The sequence below is a fragment of the Oncorhynchus clarkii genome, chromosome 5 (genome assembly GCF_045791955.1).
Source record: "Oncorhynchus clarkii lewisi isolate Uvic-CL-2024 chromosome 5, UVic_Ocla_1.0, whole genome shotgun sequence".
In the NCBI taxonomy this organism is placed as follows: domain Eukaryota; kingdom Metazoa; phylum Chordata; class Actinopteri; order Salmoniformes; family Salmonidae; genus Oncorhynchus; species Oncorhynchus clarkii.
The window spans coordinates 73,791,003-73,811,017 of NC_092151.1; the positions used below are offsets into that span (position 1 = coordinate 73,791,003).

General features: G+C 41.8%; 2 protein-coding genes across 2 annotated transcripts; both read right to left on the bottom strand.

Moving 5' to 3' along the window:
• Positions 1 to 484: 484 nt before the first annotated feature.
• LOC139410211 (GTP-binding protein REM 2-like) lies at positions 485 to 10,487 on the bottom strand. Its single transcript, XM_071155675.1, has 5 exons — positions 10,419 to 10,487; positions 9,389 to 9,704; positions 9,129 to 9,202; positions 4,525 to 4,702; positions 485 to 1,213 (listed from the first exon to the last, which is right to left on the bottom strand). Exons 1-5 carry the CDS (start codon positions 10,470 to 10,472, stop codon positions 921 to 923), a joined length of 915 nt encoding a protein of 304 aa, XP_071011776.1. The 5' UTR covers positions 10,473 to 10,487; the 3' UTR covers positions 485 to 920.
• Positions 10,488 to 12,773: 2,286 nt separating this feature from the next.
• Positions 12,774 to 18,590, bottom strand: LOC139410212 (transcription factor Maf-like). The gene is made up of 5 exons (XM_071155676.1): positions 18,149 to 18,590; positions 15,494 to 16,304; positions 15,044 to 15,328; positions 13,860 to 14,078; positions 12,774 to 13,761 (listed from the first exon to the last, which is right to left on the bottom strand). Exons 2-5 carry the CDS (start codon positions 16,088 to 16,090, stop codon positions 13,615 to 13,617), a joined length of 1,248 nt encoding a protein of 415 aa, XP_071011777.1. The 5' UTR covers positions 16,091 to 16,304; positions 18,149 to 18,590; the 3' UTR covers positions 12,774 to 13,614.
• Between the last annotated feature and the right edge of the window lie 1,425 nt (positions 18,591 to 20,015).

Consider the following 20,015-nt stretch of genomic DNA (forward strand, 5'->3'; position numbering starts at 1 on the left):
ACTGATATCTGACAAAGTGCCATCTGGCACTCCTCCTCCCCAAAATAAACACATTCTGAAATGTAATTAATTCTCCTTAAAGTGTACCCTAATTTTATAAGGGAAATGTTGAACACAAAATTCATATGGCACAAAGATACTCCTTGTCTCCTTGACAACAGTAACCTGGCAATGATCACTCTACATACAATAAATCCTGGCTCCATTCTCCATCGCCTCAATCCTTCTATCTTATGCCTTTTCTAAATGTACTCTTTCTCTGGCCCTTTCTCTACCCCCTCTCTGTATCCCCATGGATACAAGATTGTCTGGATACTAAAAAAAGCAAGTGAATCGTCAAAATCTGAATCACTGTGAAAACCATGTTATATCAGGGCTGCTACTGTGATTGCTCTCTTGCACTTGCAAAAAGCATGCAATTAAGTTTCTGGGCTTTGTAGTATCACACCACACAGAGATACATAACCAGATAAAAAAGAGTCACTTTCCTTTCTCATGACTTCTCAGAGTATTTTATTTGGCCCTCAATGAAATCACATGGGAATGGAGATGGAGAATCAGTCAAACTACTGCAGTATGATGCTTAGGGTTGTATTTACAGGGGTTCAACAGCTAATTCTCTATTCTCTATGGTTCTCTACTACAACATTTCTACATGAATCAACCCAGATACGTCCATCGCTCCTTTAATGCCATTCTCTCTTCCTGGTCTTCTCTGCTTCATCCATGTGTCATCCCCATTACTGTATCCTCCTCTCATCACTCACTTTTACATAAAATTTTCTCTTCACCATAATTTACCTCTTTGAACCCCTAACTCTATTTTGCAATTGCTTACATTCTATTTCCCTCTTGCTCGCTCTCTAGCCACCCCTCTCTATTTCTATACATCCCTCATTCTATCCTTCCCTCATCCCTGATCACAGGGCTCCCAGGTCATGGCAGGAGCGGGACTTCTGTCTGAAGAACTTGCCCCCGTCTCGTTCCCTCTCGCGGGGGTAGCGTGGGACCAGGCTAGCGAGGAAACGCTTGGCCCGGTGGGTGATGCTCTCCAGGCCGCCAGCCATGTCGTGCCCATAGGCCCCTGGGGGCACCGGACTGAGGCCTCTGGCTAACCTCACAGCAGACTCCAGGAGCTCCACTGTGCGGTGGTCCAGAGAGGTTGACATTTCCACATACAGACAGTCAAACAGAGTAGCACTGGTGAAGGCCTCTGAGAGAGAGAGAGAGAGAGAGAGAGAGAGAGAGAGAGAGAGAGAGAGAGCGAGAGAGAGAGAATAAGCACAGTTGTCAGTGGTAAACGCATTACCCATTTAGGATGAGGGCATTGCGGATGAGATTGGGTACACAGTGATGTGCTGTTGTCACAGGTTCATCCATATTAGTTACATGTTGAAGCACCTCTTATTCTCTTATTGTGCTGTGACTCAGCCCAGCTCCCCTCTGGTTGACCTCAGGAACACTACAATATAAACATCCCTGCCTCTCTGGATTTTTTTTGTCATTGCAGACTACTATCCCTAGGACAAACACAAACACATAATTGAATGCATTTATTCAAAAGATGGAAAAAGCACATATTAAAGAGTGCAAGAGTGCAACACAGAAATCACGGGGAATGAGAAACCAGATGATGAAAGATGATGAGAAGCAATTGCCCAAATGTCTTAATTAAAATCTCATTTGTTAGAGAGATAAAATTATCCCTGACAGCAGAGGAAGAGAGAACCAGTATAGTTCATGTTTTTTCTTCTGTGCACGCTCGTTCAGCTATATTATAAAGCGAGAAGGAAGTGAGTTTTCACCCAGTTCCTGTAAAAGTTATTATGCAGAAAGCCTTGCTCTGCTCTCTGCCTCATAATAAGTCAAAGGCCACACGGATCTGAGGTTACACAACACTCATAACATGATCCCAAAAACAGCCAGGCCTGAGGAGCTGCAGTCTGGAGCAACACACATCACATAGACAGGTGGGGGTGAAAGAGAGTTTTGTGTTCATGTGTGTTATAGGTTGTGGTGACCATACAGCCAAGCTCAGGTGATATGTACATCTAGATGAATAGATTAATGCGTATTTTTATTTATTTTTGATTTTATATCACCTTTATTTAACCAGGTAGGCCAGTTGAGAACAAGTTCTCATTTACAACTGCGACATGGCCAAGATAAAGCAAAGCAGTGCGACAAAAACAACACAGAGTTACACATGGGATAAACAAACATACAGTCATAACACAATAGAAAAATCTGTATACAGTGTGTGCAGGAGGTAAGGAAATAAATAGGCCAATAGTGACGAAGTACAGTGCCTTGCGAAAGTATTCGGCCCCCTTGAACTTTGCGACCTTTTGCCACATTTCAGGCTTCAAACATAAAGATATAAAACTGTCTTTTTTTGTGAAGAATCAACAACAAGTGGGACACAATCATGAAGTGGAACGACATTTATTGGATATTTCAAACTTTTTTAACAAATCAAAAACTGAAAAATTGGGCGTGCAAAATTATTCAGCCCCTTTACTTTCAGTGCAGCAAACTCTCTCCAGAAGTTCAGTGAGGATCTCTGAATGATCCAATGTTGACCTAAATGACTAATGATGATAAATACAATCCACCTGTGTGTAATCAAGTCTCCGTATAAATGCACCTGCACTGTGATAGTCTCAGAGGTCCGTTAAAAGCGCAGAGAGCATCATGAAGAACAAGGAACACACCAGGCAGGTCCGAGATACTGTTGTGAAGAAGTTTAAAGCCGGATTTGGATACAAGTAGCACTGTGCAAGCGATAATATTGAAATGGAAGGAGTATCAGACCACTGCAAATCTACCAAGACCTGGCCGTCCCTCTAAACTTTCAGCTCATACAAGGAGAAGACTGATCAGAGATGCAGCCAAGAGGCCCATGATCACTCTGGATGAACTGCAGAGATCTACAGCTGAGGTGGGAGACTCTGTCCATAGGACAACAATCAGTCGTATATTGCACAAATCTGGCCTTTATGGAAGAGTGGCAAGAAGAAAGCCATTTCTTAAAGATATCCATAAAAAGTGTCGTTTAAAGTTTGCCACAAGCCACCTGGGAGACACACCAAACATGTGGAAGAAGGTGCTCTGGTCAGATGAAACCAAAATTGAACTTTTTGGCAACATTGCAAGACGTTATGTTTGGCGTAAAAGCAACACAGCTGAACACACCATCCCCACTGTCAAACATGGTGGTGGCAGCATCATGGTTTGGGCCTGCTTTTCTTCAGCAGGGACAGGGAAGATGGTAAAAATTGATGGGAAGATGGATGGAGCCAAATACAGGACCATTCTGGAAGAAAACCTGATGTAGTCTGCAAAAGACCTGAGACTGGGACGGAGATTTGTCTTCCAACAAGACAATGATCCAAAACATAAAGCAAAATCTACAATGGAATGGCTCAAAAATAAACATATCCAGGTGTTAGAATGGCCAAGTCAAAGTCCAGACCTGAATCCAATCGAGAATCTGTGGAAAGAACTGAAAACTGCTGTTCACAAATGCTCTCCATCCAACCTCACTGAGCTCGAGCTGTTTTGCAAGGAGGAATGGGAAAAAAATTCAGTCTCTCGATGTGCAAAACTGATAGAGACATACCCCAAGCGACTTACAGCTGTAATCGCAGCAAAAGGTGGCGCTACAAAGTATTAACTTAAGGGGGCTGAATAATTTTGCACGCCCAATTTTTCAGTTTTTGATTTGTTAAAAAAGTTTGAAATATCCAATAAATGTCGTTCCACTTCATGATTGTGTCCTACTTGTTGTTGATTCTTCACAAAAAAATACAGTTTTATATCTTTATGTTTGAAGCCTGAAATGTGGCAAAAGGTCGCAAAGTTCAAGGGGGCCGAATACTTTCGCAAGGCACTGTAATTACAATTTACACTGGAGTGATATATGTGCAGCGATCAGTAAGCTGCTCTGACAGCTGACGCTTAAAGTTAGTGAAGGAGATATAAGTCTCCAGCTTTAGTGATTTTTGCAATTCATTCTAGTCACTGGCAGCAGAGAACTGGAAGGAACGGCATCCAAAGGAGGTGAAATATACCTGCTGGAGCGTGTGCGACGAGTGGGTGTTGCTATGGTGACCAGTGAGCTGAGATAAGGCGGAGCTTTACCAAGCAAAGATTTATAGATGACCTGGATCCAGTGGGTATGTTCTTAGTATCTCATGCAAAGTTCTCAGCACGCACAGTCCCTTCCTGCCATACTCCCACACTGCACTGCAGCTGAAATGCTGTGCCACTTTCTGTCTATATTCCTATATTTCTCCCTTCACCGCAGTACCCTGCAGAGATACAGCATAAAACTCAGCCTGTCGACACACTGGGTGGAGATGGCAGGCAGAGACAAGGCAATGAGAGAAGAGAGTATCTATAGGAATAGATCATCTGTAGGGAAAGGTATACACTATGGAATACTGCAGGTTAAGGTTGCAGCGACAAAGGGCGACCACTCTACCACTGTGCTGTAACAAAGAGAGGGCCAATCTGCCTCACCTTGAGCGCTGACCTCGCGCGAACGGACCAGGTCACTCTTGTTGCCCACGAGGATGATGGGAGTTTGTGGCTGCGTCTCCCTGAGGAGGAGGCGAAGTTGGGCGGTGCGGTGGAAACTACGCCTGTCCGTGACAGAGAACACCAGGACACACACCTCACACTGCAGAGCAGACAGGTCCTGAGAGAGAGAGGGAGGAAGAGAGATCACCACAACCATACCGCTTTACCTTCCATTTAGTCGTAGGAATTTTTATGAGAATAAACTTCTGTTTATATGTAATTATATGTCATTTATACCTGGCTCTAACATGGGTTCTGTGTCCTGATCTTGTCCACATTCTGATTATGCCCACATTTTCAGAAATGTGTATACTCATGGTATTAAAACGTGTCTCATATCCATCCACTGTGTCTGCACTGTGACCAGATTTCCTGGTCCTTCCCTTTAAGAAAATTATTTCACTGCTATATTTTCCAAACAATCTTTCATTATTTATTTTAAGACATATTGATGGCATATGTGAAGGGTGCCGCCTGTCAATGATTTTAGAGGGTGGGATTATGATGATTTAAATGTTTTCACTGTCCAGATCGGTCTACACTTGTACATCCAGACACAATGCGTCTGACTACCTCAAGAGGTGGTCAAGAAGATCTGATCACAATCAGATCACAGTGCCTGTTTAATTGTCTACACCTATCAAAAAATGTGAGCACAATCAGAATGTGGACAAGATCATGCCAAAGGACGCATGTTCAAACCAGGTAGAAACTCAGGCTGGGAATTGCCAGGGACCTCATGATACAAAATTATCACGATACTTAGGTGCCGATACTATACGTATTGCTGTTCTCAAGATTCTATAAGTATTGCGATTCGATACTGTAACGGCTGTTGGAAGGAGAGGACCAAGGTGCAGCGTGGTACGTGTTCATACTTTTATTTAAACTGAACACTGAATTAACAAAAATAACAAAGAGAACGAACGAAACGGAAACAGTTCTGTCTGGTGCAGACACAAAAACAGAAAACAACTACCCACAAAAACCCAGTGGGAAAAAGCTACCTAAGTATGGTTCTCAATCAGAGACAACGATAGACAGCTGCCTCTGATTGAGAACCACAACTGCCAAACAACAAAGAAATACAAAACATAAAAAATGAACATAGAATGCCCACCCTAGTCACACCCTGGCCTAACCAAAATAGAGAATAAAAGCCTCTCTATGGCCAGGGCGTGACAGATACTGTGATTTTATTCTGATTCGATGTTCCAAACATATCGCTCACCATATGTCCGCTGCAGAGGGACAAAAGAGAGCCATGAGAAAATTAGTTTTGATCAGTCAAGGAAATTAAAGTGCTGAAAAGAAATTGGCTCCCTATTTAAAAAGAAGATGAGAACAACTCATCTTGATTTTTAGTGCAGGTACAGCCAACTAGCGCAAAAATAATATTGAGATATTGTCAAAACAATATATCGTCATAAAGAATATCCCGATATGTAAATAGCTCGACCCCCCCCCCCCCCCCCCCCCCCCATTACAATGGGTCTACATAAGTCACCAAGTGAAGAGGTAGAGGGAGGCAGCTCTTCTCTCCCTAAAGATCTTTCTTTATGTGGTTTGTGTCAACATTTTCCCACTGCTGTGCTGAGAGCCTTGTAAATGACAGTCAGTAAGAACATGTAATTATAACTCTGGCATGATGAGTGCTCTATGACAGACAGAGTCATATCAAAGAGTGTGTGTACTTGTGTTTTTTCAACATTTCAAACAAACGATTGTTCTGGTGGTATGCAGTGAAAGCCTGCTGCCTGCAGCAGTCAAGAGTGAAAGTGAAGCCCTGTGCTCTTTCATTCTATGATTCCCTGCTGCCTAGAGACAAATTACCATACCACACCAACTGGGAACCACGTCAATTACTGATGACACACACAGAGAATACAATGAGACACACACACAAACACACACACTGGATACCCTTCGAGTGAATCCTTCATAAGTCACTGAAAACGCTTCAGGGACACTGTGTGAGCAAAGCTACATTTGATTTCTAAAATCGGAATTTAAGATTTCACTCTTGAGACTGCATCAAAAGGTTAACTCAAACTCTTCTGAACAGATGAGACAGAGCAGCATCACCAAGATCAGTATCTCCTAAAAGACAACCAAAGAACGTCAGTGATCCACTTACAGATGTAGGATCTTACTGTTTTTTTCAATCACTGCACATTGTATATTTCCAAAGTTCTTAAGTACAAAACTCTAAACGGATAGCACTTGTAATCCCCCTATCTTATAGGACCTTAGACTGTGCATTCATTGGGGTTTCACACATCTTTCACCCCTGAGTCATTCATGGAAAATCTAAGTTTTCTGTGAAATACCATGAGAACATTTTGCTTAGTCACCAATACTGTACATCAGATAATGATAAGCTCGATTTAGTCATTTTAACTACCATTTAATCCAATAGCAAGAAAGAATATTAGCGGGTAAATATCATTTTCCATACAGTATTTGACTAGAACTTGACATGCACAATTATTTTATCATTTGTATCCAATGGCATGTTGTGAGAATGTTGAGAAATATGTCAGTCTTACAGTTTCATTGACCTTATACAGTACATACAGTACCAGTCAAAAGTTTGAACACACCTACTCATTCACTATTATTATTCTACAAAGTAGAAAATAGTACAAATAAAGAAAAACCCTGGAATGAGTAGGTGTGTCCAAAATGTTGACTGGTACTGTACATAGGGAAAATCATCAGAAATAGGGTATTGTACATCAGTTCACTACTGTAAAAATGTAGCACAGTGTTGTATGCCATTTCTGCCCCATGCATCATTTTAGAAGATCACCTTTTCTACGTGACTTGTAAACTGGTACAGAATCGCCTGTCTCTCTGTTTGAAATTCATTAGCTTACAGTGCATCAATGAAATTCATATCAATGAAAGTCAGATAATGATTTGAATGTTGTTATATACAAGTTACAACCCAGGTATTTCAGCAGTGCATTGTATACTGCACTATAATTCCAAATGGTAGCACATAGAGTGACTCTTTCCACTTTGTCCTATTGACGCAGAGTGGCTGATGGAGAATGATTATGTAGTATTTACAGCCACATCCATACATAAATTGATGTAAAATGTATAAGCTAAAATATAGAAATTGACAGTGTTCAGCAGTTAGCAAACTATATATGTTAACTAGGCACTACATGGTTCAGTAGTTATCAGTTTTGAAACATGAGCCATTTTTATGATCTGTTTTGATGTTCATGCTTAGAGTTATGAAAATGTACCACATACTTGTGAAAATTGCACCAAAGTGATAAAAAAAACACTGTAATTTGATCACCCTGTTATTGCAGGAACTCCGAACCTGTAGTGTAATCAAGGTTGAAAAAGGCTTCTAAAGTTTGTAATCATTTGCCCTAACAAAAATGTATCAACCCCTTCAAAAATGTCCATTAATTATAATCCACACAATAATTCACATTTAGCTGATTAAGGTAAACGAAAAGGAAAGATACAACTTCACAAACTCTTGTGATTCCAGACTGGAGACCTCCTACAGAGAGATAATTTTGCAATACCCAACCTCTAGCTGAGTCAGAAAAAGCAAAAGGAAAAAAATGTCCCCAGGATGTCTGCTCAGTTCCCTCCCTCACCAGTGGTGGAAAAAGTACCCAATTGTCATACTTGAGTAAAAGTAAAGATACCTTAACAGGAAATTACTAAAGTAAAAGTGAAAGTCACTCAGTAAAATATTACTTGAGTAAAAGTCTAAAAGTATTTGGTTTTAAATATACATAAGTATCAAAAGTAAATGTCATTGCAAAAATGTACTTAAGTATCAAAAGTAAAGTATAAATAATTTAAAATTCCTTATATTAAGCAAACCAGATTGTTTGTGTTTTTTATTTATTTATGGATAGCCATAGGCATATCCAACACTCAGACATCATTCAGAAACAAAGCATTTGTGTTAAATGAGTCAGCCGGATCAGAAGCAGAAGAGATTACCAGGGATGTACTCTTGATAAGTGTCTGAATTTGACAATTTCTTACCTGCTAAGCATTCAAAATGTAAGGAGTACTTGTGGGTGTCTGGGAAAATGTAAGGAGTAAAAAGTACATAATTTTCTTTTGGAATGTAGTGAAGTAAAGGTAAACATTTTCAAAAATATAAATAGTAAAGTAAAGTACAGATACCCCCAAAAAACTACTTAAGTAGTACTTTAAAGTACTTTTACTTAAATACTTTACACCACTGTCCCTCACACATCCATGAACACATGTGTTTGAAGCACGCTCAGGAGAAACAGAGGTAATCCAGTGGAAAATAACCTGATAATAGGCTTCCTTTCCAGCCAATCACAGACTCCCACAGGGGAATGTCATATTTCCACTGCCTGATCAAAGACAAGGAGATCGGGCAACACTTTATGACTAAACATGAGAAAAACTACACCAAAACCCCCACATTAAAAGTTAACCCATGATTTAAGACAGGGGATGAGGGTAAAGGAGTGGAAAGAGAAGGCTGGGGTAGAGTGGGGCCACAGAGATGTAGTTTGGCTCACCTGCCTCCAGTTGTCGTAGATAAGGATGGTGCAGTCCTCGTCGTCCACGGTAACAGTACGTACATAGCCCTCTCCTGAGGGAGAGACATAAGCAGGCAAGTTTCAGGTGGGAGATGAGGGGAAGAAGGCTTTTAGCTTATGTTCATTTACAAGACATACACATTGCTGGGATGTTATGCATTGCACATGCTCTACCTGTTAGTATCATAGGCCTATTTTTGTTGAAACACTGTCCAACATCCAAACACCAATCAGTGTACCTTCAGAATCCACAGAAGCAGTTCTATCCAAATCTCCAGCCAAGGCGATAGCAAGGCTTGACTTGCCCACCCCATTTTGCCCCAGCAGGGCAATTCGAAAGGGCCCTTCAGAGGGGGGTCTCCCCTCTGCCGCTGAGGCGATGGTCTCATCCTTCGCCGTGCTGAAACTGATTGGAGGAGGAGAAGGTCCAGCCAACCCTGATGTCCAATCACAATCATCATGGACTGCTTCCTCTCGTCTGAGCTGGTGTTTGATTGGCACAGGGGTACTTCCTCTGCGTAAAGGTGGGGCACTGGACAGAGTCATACTGTCACACTAAAAGAGACAAATAAATAAATATACACATTACATTCACATAAAAACATGGACCAACAAGATTATGACTTTGTGTCCACATTTCCATCAACATTCCACACTCTGTAGCAGTTTTCCACACAGACAGAAATGGTCAATTGTCTAGAAAGCAGGGAAGGTGTTGTGGCGTCAGTGTGCATGCCTGTGCTTCCCAATGAACTACCTTAACCTCATCTGTCTCCGGGAAGACTTGACACCAATTGGACTGTAATAGGGAGTGTCACTCTCTACCTGACATGTTATCACTTTCAGTGTGATCCTGAAATAGAATGCTCTTACATTACTGTATCCCGCTTTGTATCTATGACCCCCATTGACACCTGCACTGTCCCTGCCTGTCTCCCCCTCTCTATCTTGCCATCTCCCTTTGTATTTTAATCTCTCTATATCTGTCTGTCTCTCGCTTCACAGACACACACACATTAAGAGATGCAGAGAACCACTCAAGAACTAAATGGTATGCCCATGACAAATTTGATGTTGGTGAAATCTAAAGCTCAAAAATAAATAACTAATCAAAACCCTTCTATTAAGTCACCAGCACCTCCCACGTTTTGTCACTCACAGATGTCTTGTGAGGCAACCGTTAGACAAACTATGACATATTTGCATCGATATAAACAGTTAAAAAGCTACGTGCTGCCCGGCACATTGTGTTTAAACATCCCCGCCTACCTTAGCCAGTGTTTCCTCGATATTGATAATGTCTATGAGCGCATCTGTCTGCATCTGCAATGTGAAACACACCGGTCAGAAATCGACTACCTACTCCCGAGCGTTTTCCCGCCCTCCCACTCATCTCACTCCCGCGCGCTCTACCTCAAAGCCACATGATGATCTCACCTGGCACAAGACTCGCAGCACCAACAAAGTAAAAACGGTTCTCTCTCTCTCTTTTCCACTTTCTCTCTCTCTCTATTTCATGCGCGCTCAGAAACAAACATCACACGCACAGACTCAGAGGCTACACAGACAACACACTTCTCTCTCCCCCACAGTGTGCTTTCGTACAGTAAGTTAGGTCCTCCTGCAGTGTTTCTTCTGCATTATGACTCACTTACATGACGTGTAAATAAATGATCGTTGCCAGCTTTTTATTTTCTTAGACAAAATTGATTTATGCTATTGAATGTAAAGCTGCGTTGACTGGATTTTCCCTGTAGAGAAAATGTCATGTGGAGTCCATCTCTATAAAATGTTTGAATGCAGGAGCTACATGGGTCAGATAAAGCATAAATCATCATCTGTTGATAAGATGCTCATTTCACTCCACTAATTTATATTTTGGATGCTGCAGATACTTGGAATAATAGGTGTACATTTCGGCACTAGGGCGCAGCAGAGTACAGTTTTGTCTTCCAGCACCTCTACCATGTATTGCCCTTTTGAGTGTGTGTTTGTGTGTGTGCCCGTGCCTATATACATGTTTGTGTCTTTGGGCATTCAAAGTACTGTACATGTGTTCATACACGTGTGCGTTTCTGCGGTCACTTTATCCCTTGGGCAGTAACCTCTAACATACTCTCTCGCTCGCTCTCTCTCTTTCTCTCTCACTCTATGTCTGCGTCTCTCCTATTAGGCCTTCTTAGGCTATCTAAATCTTAGCACTGGGTTTCCTGTTGTTGGTATTTCTTGTCTCTCTCTATCACACTCTCTGTAAATATTATTTTACACTGGGGGGAAAAAGGGAGCAAATTTTCACCTCTGATATTTGCAAGCTGAGATTGTATGAATGTGAATTTATTTAAGCATCTCTGTAAAGTTTGTGTATTTCAGCATATGCCGTGTTGTAAGTGAATGTAAGTGTGAGTGGCTGTGTGTAGCAGCGTGAGTAGGGTGAGTGTTCATGTTACTCTGTGTACGTCCTCTGCACACAATGCTACAATGGACTCCGGCAGTGAGCAGTCAGGGCGCTATTATAGCCCTAATCCTGTCCCTATTATACAGGCCAGAGAGAGCGAGAGCCACAGAGAGGGAGGCAGGGCCGAGGGTGAGGTCATCCCAAACAGAGCTCTGCCGGGGTCACTGCCTCTCTATAGAGGGACACAGAATGACAGAGAGATGGAGGGAGAGAAAAATGGAAGAGGGGATGAGGTAAATAGAACAGGTCTACAGGAGATTGGAAAAGTGGGAGGGACAGAGAAGGGATAGAGAGAGATTACTAGGTGTTTAAAGTACATGTGAAACTGATACAAAGAGAGAAATTCAGAAAAAGATTGGAAAATTAACAAAACTGCCAAGGATGATAAAAATATTGTCTTTATTTCATAGGAAACCACACTACAGTAGGAGCATCAACCATGATTGCAATAATGATTGTAGTCATACTATTGAAAATAATCAAAAAAATAATTAAAATGTGGATTTATTCTGCTTGAAAATAAAAGTACACACTAAGCTTGTAGATTAAATTGTAAACCAGTAAAATAAAATAATAATAATCGGTACATAAATAAACAATTAATAAATACTGTGAATAAATAAGTGAATAAATAAAACAGATAAATCAATTAATGAACCTACACCTAGCCAAAACAATTAGCTCTAATGTAGCTACCCTGGTAACATTTCATGAGCTGGTTAAGAGAGGTGTCTTTGAATGTCCACATTTTCTTGCGTTTCACCCTACTTTTTAAGAATCCACAGTGTCCAGCTCTGTGGTGCTTGTTGCATTAAGGTTGTCGCTCTCTTACAAAAGTGTTTTCAGCACAACCTAGATTGTATTATAAAAGCTTGAAGACAAAACATAGTAACACAGTCCATTTAGCACTCTGTTGCCTTTTTGGGGGGGATGTTCTTTGTACAGACCTATTTGACGACAACAACTGCAGCAACCACAGTTTCTTGTTTCACATGTTAGAGCCAACTGATTGATTGTGGAAATCCTACAGTACAGGTTGACAGAAGAAGTCTCTTGGAGGTCCGTTCACGAATCACAGATAGCACACTGCAATTATTCTTCATAGTCATTATGACAAAAATGTATGTTATTTTCAACAAGCAAAGTATGGATATGTTTTAATTTTAAAATTTTTATGTATCTACTTTATACATGAGTGTTTATGTCAATTTTTCATTTAGCACAACCACAGGAATTCTATCAGAAAAAGGATCCTTGTACATTATTTTTCTATGATTATTCATCTTAAAAATGTGATAGTGGGTAACAAGTCTTGGTGAGCAAAAACACCTTGGTAGGCAACTGTGAAATATTTGCTGGCGAGTACAACTGCATGCCATGGACACTTGAAGATCATACACCACTACACATCCAATACCACAGCACTACTCAGACCTTTGAGAATCCAATGAGCCCAGTCAACCTACACCATCACAGTGTGCATGTCAGGGGCTGGATTCAACCCAACCATTGTTTGGAAATCAGTTCATCTTTTAATTTGTTCTGCTTGAAATAAATGTGCATAGATAGGTTGATAGTGTTAAGGTTGATGAATGCTACGATGGAGTTTGTTCAGTTTGAGGATGACCTGTGACCTTCCATGCCCTGATTTGACCAGTGCAGGATGCATCCTGAAGATGTTTCATTGAGTCTTTGTGCTACTATGAACGTCACTGTGATATCAAAACTGAAGTCTTCACCATTAGTCCGGTTTATGAAGCAATCTAGGGCTCGATTCTAACCCTAAGTTAACAGTCAAGTGCCAGCTCAGCAGGTTGATTTCACAGTCATATATGGCCTAGTTCTACCCCACTACCTGCCTGACAACCTCCACACACGCACACACACCCCCAACCCTCCCTCCCTTCCTCCCAAAGACTGATTTCCCAGTGCTGGCCTTATTTTGGCTGACCTGCTCTTTTATCCCACTCTCATCCCTTAATTTTTATGTCCTCTCCTCTGGGTATGTCCTCAGAGGAAGTAGTCAGGTGGTGGTGAGGGGGGGTTGTTGGCGTGGGTAGGTGGAGCCTCGTTTGTGCTGACAAGCTTTTCGTAGCGAGCCTTGTAGGCGTCCCTCTCCCTCAGCACCCGAGATAGCTCACACTGCAGCTGTTCCAACTGAGGAGAGAGACGGACAGGAGAGAGTTATTAGAGCTTTTATTTAGTAGTTGTTGGCAGTGGTGTGTTTTTGTTGTGTGTGTGTGTGTGTATCCTACCTGTTGTGTGAGGACGTGTTTCTCGGACTCCAGTGCGTGGCGGTGCTGCAAGCGTTTGTAGCGACAGGACTGGGCATAGCCTCGATTCTTTAGCGTACGACGTTTCTGCTTGAGACGCACCACCTCATCCTTACTGACGCCACGCAGGTGTCTGTTCAGCTCCCGCACCGATAGGCTCACCAGCTGTTCGTCTGAGAAACGCTCATCCACCCCACCACACTGCACACAGACACAGGGAGAGATGGTTACTTCCGAACGTTGACATGAATTACGGTTATACAGAATAGATAGGACTTAAAACATTTTGACTGACTTTCAATGTGTGTGTGTGTGTGTGTGTGTGTGTGTGTGTGTGTGTGTGTGTGTTTGTGTGTGTGTGTGTGTGTCTGAGTTGTGCATGTGTGGTTCTGTGCGTGATGTGAGAGTGTGCCTAGCTGTGTGTGTCAGGGGGCACATTTTGGTATCACATGTCCATAATCTGTCAGATAATCTGACTGATTGAAAGTGACAGTAATCAGGGTTATACACAGCAATAATAGCAGATATTATCATAAGCTCACACTGTGCTCCACATACTGCACAGAGATTCTCTCAGACACCTGGTTGGAGAATGCAGATATAGAACAGTACTGAACATTCCATACACAATAGCATTACCAGCCCCACACATAGCTCCTTCAACCATAGAACAGCTATAGGAAAATCAAAATCAAATCAATTCAAAGCCCTGGAGTTATTGATGTGGCCTAGTAAGTATTAGCTTTAGCACAGTTCATATATCAATGTTGATGTAGTACAATTGCTTGTATCTATTAAAAGGATAATTATTGCTCCCTTTATTACATTTACTCCAATATTCTGTACTTGCCTGCAGGACAAACAATGCATTTTTAAACAAGGAATGTCTACAGATAAACTCATTGTCATCTCAGAGTAGAGGCATGTTTTCTATACTTATAGCAGGTACACGGCATGCACACTTAATCATGTTCTAATGTTCTAATCCCAATCCTTTACAGCATGATCCCTCTATCACATCTCCCTCCCCTCTCCCATATGCTCCTGCTCCATCCAGTACTGGCGCTGTTGTTGCTAGCCTGTTGCTAGCCTTCTCGTTTCTCTTATCTTGGTTATTCTACTATATTTTGTTTCATACTGTCATGCCCCCTGACCATATTAATTACTTGGAGGTGATGATGATGATGATGATGATGGCCATGCATGGGGTGGTGCGGGTGGTGATGATGATTATGATGTGGATGATGGTGATGAAGTCGGTCAGAGGGGCTCTGGGGTTGTGGGTAGGATGCTGAAGAGGGGTTGGTGTTAGGGAGCAATTGAGGGCCAGAGGAGAGGTAGAGGAGTGGACGATGACACATATCCGTCCCATTGGCGCAGGAAATGTCACCTCCACTGTCACTACCCGAATCCCCCAGGTTACTGCTGGAACTCTGGGAAAGCACTGGGAACTGAGAGCGAGAATACACAGTGGAGGATTGGAAAGAGGGAGAGAGAAAAAGAGATATACAAACATTGATTATAGTCTATCTATGTCATTACGAACCCACTATCAAAAGTTAATAACAACATATCATTTACAGACATCCACAGACAATATTGGCAGTGTTACATACCTGTGAGTTAACAGCTGCTGCAGCTGAGTTCAGTAGAGCCTCCACAGCGTCCTCACAGCCCAGGAAGCTGCCGACCGACCCTCTTTCTCTGTCTCCCCGCTCTGGCCCGCCTCCCAGCAGGGACGCAGGTCCCCCCGCCTCCCCTCCAAACTGCTGCTGCAGCGCTGCGAGCCAGATCAGGTCCTCCAAAGAGGCAGGGTTAGGACCCTGGGCACCCCCATGGGAGGGGCTACTCTCCACGTTCCCCTGAGATCCAGAACTGATGCCAGAAGTGTAGCTGTTTGAGATGGACAGAGGGAAGGAGATGGAGGAGGAGGAGGAAGGGGAGAGGGAGGAAGAGGCTGAGGGAGGTGGGTGGGCATCGCTCAGTGTTGGAGAGGGGGGCAGGGAGTTGTATGGGCTAGAGCTGAGGCTGGTGTAGGGACCAGGGGAACTGGAGGGGTCGTGGGGTAGGCTAGACTTGGGGAATGTGCAGGGGGGAGGGAGAGGAGGAGTGTCAGGCTTCACCTCAAACTTAAGGAGGTCAAAGTCATTGAGGTACTCCATCGCCAGTGGACTGGGGGGGAGGGAGGGCATGGGGAGAGAGGGAGATGACATGGCCACGGCTTTGGGAGCAGACTGAGTTTGTCCGTGTGTCAGGGTTGTGTGTTAATTCACCTCTCTGTTTTAGTGCAGCAGCAGTCCATACACAACAACAGGCTTGATGCCTCCCAACACTCAGACAGCCTTGGTGTCCAATAATGGACTGACTGGCGACTGTCCTCTGTGGAGAAAACAGTCTTCCTGTGTCCGTGTGTGTTTCTTCTTGGTCCTGTCAGAGAGAGAGAAAATGGCATAGGTGATCGTTCTCAAAGTTGGTGTAAAGTCATTAAAACAACATCTCTATGTGTTAGGTAGACAGGAACTGAGGTCAAGATAACATCTCTAATGAGGACAGAGAAGAGGAGAGAGAAGAGGACAGGATGTGGGAAACAACACAAGAACAACAATCTGGCCATAGACGGAAGAACCTCTTTACCAGACCTCTCTCTCTCTATGGCTTACAATTTGTCTGAGTATGTACAAGTAATGAACTAGATCCAAAACAATTAGTGCAACTTTCTAGAAAGTAGAGAAATCAGGACTCTCACCCTGTGCACCCAATCAAGTGAATTTACACTTGTGAGGTAGTGTTATTCTCCAGTGTGAGTATGTGTCCAACTGTCTGTTAGTATGTTGAAGTATTAAGTGACTAATCCTCATTCGATCCCCATTGCCCCCCATAGACACACACACACACATTTACACACATGTACACACACACAAATAAACTTGATTTGGATATTTCTACATCGACCTCAACTCACTAATAGCAAATATATTTGTATAGACATTTGTCAGCTTGCATTCTTGTCGTACTATATAATTCAGACTCCTGTTATATACCGGTAGTAAGCATGCTGTTATGCAGCAAAGACTGATGTCTGATGTGGCATAATCAAACAAGAGAGATATGTATACCCATATTATACACCTAAATACTTTCGGCAACTTTTTTGATACAATCTGTGACATCATATGACTGGAATGGTGTGATGTTGAAATAATTGACTATGGGGTGAATTTGGTCATCATCAAGTCCAACTAAACTTTTTTTGCTGTGTGAAATTTCAAAGCTATCTGAATTTCAGGGACAAATCAGTAAACAATGCAGTAGGATAGAACTTCTACCCATCTCATAGCTTCAGTATTTTCTTAATGGGATGACATTCATTCATTTGATAACATAACAGGTCAAAGCACATTTCAGTAATTCAAAAAGCATTCACTTTTCATAATCTCCATAACAGAAGAGATTTCCAAGCCTAAATTTCAAAAACTGTTTCAAAGCTAAGGTTGTGACCTAATGAAGACCTGTAACTTTTCTCTGCTGTTTAATTTCTCATGGGTCATTTAATGAAGAAACACTTGTGCAGAGAAGATAATCTAACTGAATATTATACAAATATATATTAATGACAGAAAAACATAGACTTCAAAAACATTATCCAACATTTACTGAACATATCAAAAGATATTCACCTCAAAGAAAATGCTCAATCTTTCTAGTATTCTTGTTTTTTGTTAGAACACTTTGAAACTTACACTTTGGGCTAATTACCACACAACAATTACATAAACAAACTGAAAATCAATCTGATCATGTACAAGAGCACATTTGGAAACATAGTACTATAGTTTTTCTTAAAAATAAAACATTTGAAATTGGAACAACAACCTCAACATTGGTAGTACAACATCCCAAACTATTTCTACATCAAATACTTAATCAGTATCAGCACCAACTATACTGATGATAATCATCATATTTACTGTAAAATTAATAATAATGACAACCCATGTCAGACAGATGGTTCTACTGGTTCCACACATTAATTGTAGCCCCTGATGTCCACTATGGACCATGACAGAGAGGAAAAACTGTGGGGCGCCACAGAGGCCTCAACCTGGCTTCAACCCAGAGTAGGGGGAGAGAGAACCAACAGAAAGACAGAGAGACATGGGGAAAGAGAGAGAAAAAAGTAGAATGACACTAGAAGAGACAAAGGCCTGAAAGAGAGAGGAATGAGAGGGACGGAGAAGAGGAGGTGTAGTTGAAAAAAAAAAATGTCTTACCGTAGGTCATAGATAGGATGATTGATTTAGATGTCCTTTCACCATTTCCCCCCACAAAAGTGACAATACTGACGGATTTACCGACACACGTTCAAAGAGAGAGACAAAAAAGAGAGGGTGTGTGCACATGTGAGTGCATATGACACTCTGTCACTGAGTGTCACTGCCCCCTCTCTTTCTCTCCTCTCTGTTGCAAATCCCTGTCTCCCTCTTCATCACACTCCCCTCTTCTCTCTCACCCCAATATCCCTCTCTAGAGCCATGGCTCTCTGCAATCATGGTTCAAATCTCTCTCTCTCTCTCGCTCTATCTTTCTCTCTCTCTCTCCTTCTCTCTCTCGCTCATTCTGTCCCCCCGACTCCACTATCCCCCACATTTTTTGTCATTGCCAAAAATACTATTAACTCTGTTTAAAATGTTATATTTTTTGCATCAACATACACCCATGCACTTACACCCATCCCCCAAACAAACTCTCCACACACACATGCAAACCCATCAGTAGTCACATGTCAGATCATATTATAAACCATGTTAAGCGTGTGGTGGTAACACCACAAGCAGCGTGCTCATCCGGGCATGTCATGATGTCACCTTATCAATGCTTCATGACATATACTTGCATCCCATTTGCTGCTACAGTGAACTGCGACTGCTACACACACGTTTATGAAGATGGCCATGTTGACAGCTTATCAACAGTGATCTTGTAATAGAATGACTAAGAGAGACTTCTTAGTGCTTTTACAAAGGTTGTATTGAAACTTGATTGATGGGTTTGTTGGCTCTCTACCTCCACACAGTGGACACTGATTCAGAGGCATTGGGTTTAATGCAGAAGACCAATTTCAGTTGAATGTATCCAGTTGGGCAACTGACTACAGTGCCTTCAGAAAATATTTACACAATATTTTCTTGTGTTAAAGCCTGAATGTAAAATTAGATTTTTTTGTCACTAGCCTGGACTCAATACCCCATAAAAAAATGAAAAGCCGAAATGTCTCGAGTCAATAATTATTCAACTCCTTTGTTATGGCAAGCCTTAATAAGGTAAGGAGTAAACATAAGAAGTCACATAATAAGACTCACTCTGTGTGAAATAATAGTGTTTAACATGATTTTTGAATGACTATCTCATCTCTGTATCACACACATATATAATTATCTGTAAGGTTCCTCAGTCGATCAGTGAATTTCAAACACAGATTCAACCACAATGACCAGGGAGGTTTTCCAATGCCTCGCAAAGAAGGGCAACTATTGTAGATGGGTAAAAAAAAAAGCAGACATTGAATATCCTTATGAGTATGGTGAAGTTATTAATTACTAACTCAGTTGCCTGAGAGGGAGGAAACCGCTAAGGGATTTCACCATGATGCCAATGTTGACTTAAAACAGTTACAGAGTTTAGTGGCTGTGATAGGAGAAAACTGAGGATGGATCAACAACATTGTAATTACTCCTAAATGACAGAGTGAAAAGAAGGAAGCCTGTGCAGAATAAAAAATATTCCAAAACATGCATCTTGTTTGCAATAAGGCACTAAAGTAAAACTGCCAAAAATGTGGCAAAGAAATTAACTTTATGTCCTGAATACAAAGCGTGTTTGGGGCAAATCAAACAACACATCACTGAGTACCACTCTTCATATTTTCAAGCATAGTGGTGGCTGCATCATGTTATGGGAATGCTTGTCATCGGCATGGACTAGGGAGTTTTTTAGGATTAAAAGAAACGGACGGAGCTAAGCATGGGAAAAATCATAGAGGAAAACCTGGTTCGGTTTACTTTCCTACAGACACTGGGGGACATACTCACCTTTCAGCAGGACAATAACCTAAAACAAAAGGCCAACTATACACTGGAG

Excerpts from the sequence above, each read along its gene's own strand:
- LOC139410211 (XM_071155675.1), bottom strand. The coding sequence starts at position 10,472 with ATGCAGACAGATGCGCTCATAGACATTATCAATATCGAGGAAACACTG. Across the intron at positions 9,203-9,388 it reads TGCTTCTGTGGATTCTGAAG|GAGAGGGCTATGTACGTACT; the intron begins GTACACTGATTG and ends TCTCTCCCTCAG. Across the intron at positions 4,703-9,128 it reads TCTACGACAACTGGAGGCAG|GACCTGTCTGCTCTGCAGTG; the intron begins GTGAGCCAAACT and ends TCTCTCTCTCAG.
- LOC139410212 (XM_071155676.1), bottom strand. The coding sequence starts at position 16,090 with ATGTCATCTCCCTCTCTCCCCATGCCCTCCCTCCCCCCCAGTCCACTG. Across the intron at positions 15,329-15,493 it reads CAGCAGCTGTTAACTCACAG|TTCCCAGTGCTTTCCCAGAG; the intron begins GTATGTAACACT and ends TCTCGCTCTCAG. Across the intron at positions 13,762-13,859 it reads AACACGTCCTCACACAACAG|TTGGAACAGCTGCAGTGTGA; the intron begins GTAGGATACACA and ends CTCTCTCCTCAG.